The sequence below is a fragment of the Coenobita brevimanus genome, chromosome 70, assembly GCF_032717465.1.
Source record: "Coenobita brevimanus isolate Jiangsu-jjx chromosome 70, ASM3271746v2, whole genome shotgun sequence".
NCBI classification, from domain to species: Eukaryota; Metazoa; Arthropoda; class Malacostraca; order Decapoda; family Coenobitidae; genus Coenobita; species Coenobita brevimanus.
In genome coordinates, this window is record NC_137023.1 from 28,873,881 (window position 1) to 28,880,643 (window position 6,763).

At 40.0% G+C, this 6,763-nt stretch overlaps 1 protein-coding gene across 1 annotated transcript; it reads right to left on the reverse strand.

Moving 5' to 3' along the window:
- Positions 1-5,437: 5,437 nt before the first annotated feature.
- Positions 5,438-6,102, reverse strand: LOC145406404 (uncharacterized). Its single transcript, XM_080277564.1, has 2 exons — positions 5,864-6,102; positions 5,438-5,600 (listed from the first exon to the last, which is right to left on the reverse strand). The coding sequence occupies exons 1-2, from the start codon at positions 6,100-6,102 to the stop codon at positions 5,438-5,440; spliced, it is 402 nt and encodes a 133-aa protein (XP_080133690.1).
- Between the last annotated feature and the right edge of the window lie 661 nt (positions 6,103-6,763).

Genomic DNA, 6,763 nt, shown 5'->3' on the forward strand with positions numbered 1-6,763 from the left:
CACCAGCAGGGTAGGGCTGGAGGCGCAGGGTCCTCCCAGTCGCTATCAAGTGACTGTGCCAACAATGACTGTTGCAAATTTGGTTCATGCTCGTCAGCAGAGAAGTGCAGGTGTGGGCTTATTCTTCACCAATATCCGTGGTCTCAGTACCAGTTTGTATTCAGTTCATTTTTTCCTACAGTCCATATCCCCTCTAGCCTTGTTCCTCACAGAACCCCAAATCTCTCCCTCTAATGAAATATCCCAATTTTGTTTTCCTGGTTACCATCTCCTCACAAACTTCCATAACAAGGGTGGCACCTGTTGTTATATCAAATCTGAATTTGCAGTTGACACTGTTTTATATTTCACTTCAACTAATTTTTATTACTCACGGTATAAACAACATTATCTAAATATTACCTAATATATCTGTGCAGTCTATCGCTCCCCCAATGCTTCTTCAGAACCCAGTGTATTTGACTCCCTATCCACACAGTTGAGTAACCTTAACCTTACTCTTAACACCGAAATTACCATTTTGGGTGACTTTAACATACATAAAGTAGAATGGTTATTGCACTCTGCAAGGACTGATGATACTGGTCTAGAGTGAGAGCTGTTTGCAGAGTTGTTTAATCTCACACAGTTGGTAAAGCAACACACAAGAATACCAGATAATCCTGACCATAATGCCCATCTCTTGCATCTATTCCTGACAAATAATCCAGATCAACACAGGATAGAAGTGCTGTCACCACTTGGATCCTCTGACCACAGTCTCATCAAAGCCTCATTAGTCGGTTCCCCCAAACCTCCCCTTTCTGAACCTGTCAGGGTGAACCGATGGCACTTTGATAGGGCAGACTGGGATGGATTCAGAAATTATCTTGCTGACATTCCATGACACTCTTTCTTCTCTAGTAATATCATTTCTATCCAGTCCCACATTAATGACTTAATTAATGACTTAATACTAGCTGGTATGGATTGATTTATACCAAGTTAACAGTTCACTAAAAGATCGAACTCACCAAAATGGTTTGATATTAACTGTGTCAGAGCAAAAAGTCATTAGCATATAGGTCTTACTTTTAAAATAATCTGAATCACTGTCAATTTAAAATTGCTAGAAACCATGCAAAAGTAGTAATAAATCTCGCTAAATCAAACTTTCTTCAAAATCAATCATCAAAGCTACATCACAATCTTAATGGCAATAGAATATTCTCGTTAACTCTGAGTTCTTTCAATATAACTTTAACAAGTCATCACCCAATCCCCCACTAATATCTTCAGATGGTTCCATTACAAATGACCCTTGTGGTAAAGTGAATATCCTTCTCAGCACATTTGCCAGAAATTCTACCTTAGAGGTCAGTCAGAACGTCCCTGTACTGTTACTTGACTCTCCAGAAACTGTTCCACTCCAAATACAGAATAGATACGTAATATCCATCCTACACAATTTACCAACCAACAAAATTCCAGGACCAGACGGAATTCCTCCAATTGTTTTGAATATGTGTTCCCCAGAAGTTGCCTCTGTTCTAGCTAAATTATTCAGACTATGCATTCGCAATTCTTCGTTCTCTTATTCATGGAAAGAAGCCAATATCCACCCAATTCCAAAGAAAGGAAGTTCCTTTGACCCCTTTGATAACAGACCAATAGCTGTCACATCTTCTCTTGGTACAGTATTTGAAATTGCAATTAATAAGCACATAGTTAAACACCTTGAATCCAACAACTTAATTAGTGATAGACAATATGGTCTTCACAACGAAAGCTCCCTCATGGATATACTCAATCTCCTGATTCATACCATCCATGAATCATTTGACCAACATTGAGAAACTCATGCAGTAGCCCTTGATAGTTCTAAAGCTTTTGACAGAGTGTGACACCATTTCCTGCTGTCCAAACTCCCTTGCTATGGACTAACGTCTTTGTTCCTCTGCTTTCCTCATATCTCAGCGACAGAAAAATAAGAGTAATAATAGATGAAGTATATTCCAATTTCCACTCAGTTAATGCTGGCGTGCCACAAGGATCAGTTCTAGTGCCAACCCTATTTCTAGTTCATATTAATGATCTCTTATCTGCCACCCACAATTTCATCCATTCATATACGGATGACTCAACACTTCACAGTTCATTCACACTCAAACACCCATTTACAAAGTTTAATATCTCTAACACTGAACTCAGTGCAGCCATCTCCATAAATTATGACTTATCTAAAATCAATGAATTGAGACAAAATAGCCTTGTCTCATTAATTTAATACTAGTACAGTAAAACCAAATATATACAATTTACTAATAGACAGATATTGCCAGATTCGTATATTATCTTCAATGCTACTAATATTCCCATCTACAAAAGTATTGAAATTCTTGGGGTCTCACTTAACAATGCCTTCAGCTGAACCTCTCTTGTCAGATCACTTGCTAAAACTGCCTTAAAGAAACTTGGATTATTATACAGAGTTCATTACTTCTTCACTGACGAGCAGTTAGCTATAATTTATAAGTGTCATGTGCAATTTCAGTTTGATTATTGCTCACCCTTGTCGAATGGATGTGGAGAGGTTGCACTAAAACAATAGACATTTCAGAACAACACTGTTGGAATTATTAATAACCCTGCAATTATAAATAAACAACCTCCCCTACAAGTAAGAAGAAATGTTGCCTTCTTTGCATTATTTTGCAGACGCTTTTATGGCAAATGCTCAGGCGAAGTTGCGTCCATTGTGCCACCTCTCCATGCCTTCCCTCAAACTACACGACCGTCTTGGAGCGCTCATGACTGGAATGTCACACATCCACATCGCAGAACTGTTACCTATCAGAATTCTTTTATTCCCTGAACAACATCTCTCTGGAACTCGCTTCCCCAGAGTTGTTCCCCCCTAAACTTTAACCTACAGCTGTTCAAGTCCAAATGCTACAGATATTTTATGAATGGAGGACGCCAGTAATCTGGTGTATGGATTATTTTTGTATTCTTTTGCTTTTCCTCTCTCTGTTCTGTTATTTAAGTATATGTATATATATATGTGTGTGTGTGTGTGTGTGTGTGTGTGTGTGTGTGTGTGTGAGGTGGAGGGGGGAAGAGGGAGGGGGAGGCCGAGGATGAGATGGAGGGATGGGGTGGAGAGGTATATGAGAGAAGGGGGTGAGTTGGGAGCAGGACAGTGAAATGGCGGGGGACAGGGCGACGTGGAGGCGATTTGTTTCTGGCCACCCCAAACGGGATTGAGGCGTCTGGCAATAGATAGATAGATAGACAGATAGATAGATATATGTATACATTTTATATATATATTATCTATCTATCTATCTATCTACTGTATCTATCTGTCTATCTATCTATCTATCTATATGTAATCTAAATTCCCTTTATTTTGACAGTGACTCTGTTTGTCTTTGAGTAAAAATGTTTGTGTCTTTTATTAACCGCCTGATACTTCTGATTATAAAAATTTCGTCGGCAATTTTATTTCAGCAATAGAACACATGCTTTCTATCTTTCCTTTTCTCCTTATATTTATATACTGTGAGATTTCAGTGTTCACCACCCCCTTTTCTCAGCTTCATTCACAGATCCATTTGATGAACATACCTACATGTTAGTTTTTAATCCTTAATGACCTACAACAGCATTTTGTAACACCCTATTCTTTTGGACTCCACTAATCACAGTCTTTTATCAGTAACCAATCAATACCAGTACACCAGTCCTGTATGAGACAGCCTTAGCATGTATTGAATATGTATAGTGGGTGTTAGCGCCGAAGTGGTGACATGTGGAGATGTAGGATGACTACTAGAGCCCAAGGAGAACTACTGGGACTTGGAAATAGGCCCTGAAGCCTTTGCCAGAGTCGGACATGTAAAAAGAAATATTGCTTCAGTAAAACCTCCAAAGGAGTGGCACCTATTGTTTTTGTGCAGCAGATTAGGATGTTCTCTTATGATACTTTTTCGAGTTTACTTCAAATGATTATTGCATCCATGGTCAAGAGACATTTTATTGTGCTTCCCACATCATGGTGGTTATTCTTTCGGGTGTGGAAACATTTATCCTTTGATAAATAAATAAGTAAATAATGTAATGACACTTGTGCTGTCCTCAAGACGGAAATTAATTTTTAAAAGTACTTCTATCACCTCACCCTGATTCATGTACACCGTGAGTTTCTGCCCTAAACCGTGTTGTCAGTTCTTTGCCTTGCTAAAAATAAAGCTATCTTTCCAAATACTATGAACTCTTACCCAGAGTCTTCCCACTCCTTCTTATACTTAGCCAAAAACCTCCCTAATAACTTTACTTCTCCCTCCTTTCCTCTGTTCCACTCTGCTGGCCCTGTAGCTCTTTTTTTTTCTCTCGCTCCATTTAGAGCGATTCATTACTGTCAGACCCAAGAACAGTGGCATTATATCTTATTATTACAATATAAAGGTTTAAATGAAACCCCCCTATTTACAGATTTCTTTATGTTTCACTCATACTGCATTGGAGAAACTCCCCAACATTTGAACTGAAACAATATATGCTGGAAAAGTAATGGCGCTCTTCTACCAGTACGGTGCTGAGTGGGCATCAAATGATCAGCAGCAAAGATTCAGGGATAATATTATAGTCGATAAATGACTCTCTTGGTGCAGTGGAGGATGGTCAGTGTTCTTAAATTATCAGTTGCAATGTTCTCAGGGGTTTGCCATTTCACCTATTCTATTAATTCTAATCGTTAATGACATAAGCCGTACATCCAGCCGTCAATCAATCAATCATTCAAGAAGGAGCAAACACCATGGGGTGCATAGCCTCACTCACCCTCCAACACCATCCACGCGGGTCCCTTTGTGCAACCCCCCAGACAGCAACCTTTCCTCCCCTAAGTACTCCCAACAGGGGGGATCGACCTGCTCCTGCCATGAGTTGCGGTGCCATCCTCTTGGCCTCCTCCACCCTGGGTTAACTCGTTCAGAGATCACCCTGTGAGCAGGATCAGCCTCAGGAAAGTGGGCCACATGCTCATATAGCTGGAGTTGTCATTGTCGTATTATGTGGGGAGAAGGCATCGATTCAGTCTCATGGAGTAGTCGCTCGTTACGCACCTGGTTGTACCAGAGATATCCCATGATCCTCCAAAGACACTTAATACCAAAGAGTCAATTCGCTGCCTCAAGTCACTGTTTAATGTCCATGTCTCACAGCCATAAAGTAAGACAGGGAGCACCTGCACCTTGAAGATGCTAACTTTCGACCCTCTACACAAATAACGACAAAGCCAAATACCTGAATTTAGTGAATCCAAACCCTGTAGGCCAGACCAACGTGAGGAAAGATTTCATTGTCTGATCTATCTTTGTTATGGACCACACTAACAAAAGAATCTATCAAAGACTTCTATATACTCACCACATGCTTGGTCAGACTGAACTGCTTAATACAACAGGCCACCAAATGCCTGAACCATGGTCTTGACCCAAGAGACCTTTAATCCCAATGGATTTGCATCCTTGTGAAATTCCTCGAGGACACTCAGTAATGTCTCCAGCAACTCTGCTTGGATAACTGCAACATCAACGAAGTCAAGGTCGGTAACACTGAAATTGCCAATTGATACCCCACAGTGACTTCAACTCACAGCTCGGTCCAGTACCCAATCCATACATGTGTTGAAAAGTGTCGGGACAAAGGCACATCACTGACTTACACTAGAACTTTCTGGGAAGAAGTCAGATTCCACCCCTACCCACACTTGACAGCACTCTCGATGTTTGAGTTCAAGCCAGCAATCAGTCAGATTATCCCTGTGGTAATCCCACGGAGTCACAGAAGTGCTCTTAGTACCTCACGATTTACTGACTTAAACTCCTTCTTGAGATCCATATAGGCTGCTAGCAGACCTTGCTGAAACTCAAGAATGCGTTCGACAAGAACTCGAAGAGCTAGGATACGGTCGACAGTAGACTCCTTGGGTGTGAATCCGGATTGCTCAGGCCTCTGAAACTTTGACAAATGGCCCCAGATACACATCAGGAGAATGTGAGCAAGAACTTTGCCCAGCACACTGAACACTGTAACACCACGGTAGCTACTAGTCATACTGGTCCCCTTTTCCTTTCCATAAAGGGGTGACCAGACCGTTTGTCCAGTCAGATGGAATGATACCAGTCTGCCAAACGGCAGGTCCGGATAACGATTATATATATATATATATATATATATATATATATATATATATATATATATATATATATATATATATATATATATATATATATATATATATATATATATATATATATATATAACAAAAGAGCTTTGATATGATTCGGGTAAAATCTTTTGGATAATTTGAGGTTCACCCTAGAGGTCTAGTTGCCTAAATTTTGAGAACTACAGGTCAAAGAGCAAAGTTACATGGCAAGGTCTCTTAAACAGTTTATATCTGATATAGTAACTTTGTGAAAGGGTTTGGGTTTAAGCAAGGATAAGGTATTCAACTTTGAGAGCAATCAGTACAAGGCAATGCAACAGAAGATGAGAGTCAAAATCACTAGGAAAAGCCATCTCCCACTGCTTTTATCTGACCTGAACCAGTGTTGGTGGGAGGGTTAGAGGTTAGGCAAGAAATAAAAATTTCAATTTTATAAGTAATTTGTCAAATATTAGACCAGTTGGTTTGGTGCGGATATCGCACAGCTCCGACCGCTCCTTGTTTATTCCTGTTACAGCAGTCGATTTCTGTGCATTAAGTTTAGAA

Excerpts from the sequence above, each read along its gene's own strand:
- LOC145406404 (XM_080277564.1), bottom strand. The coding sequence starts at position 6,102 with ATGACTAGTAGCTACCGTGGTGTTACAGTGTTCAGTGTGCTGGGCAAA. Across the intron at positions 5,601-5,863 it reads GATCTCAAGAAGGAGTTTAA|TGTTACCGACCTTGACTTCG; the intron begins GTCAGTAAATCG and ends TGGCAATTTCAG.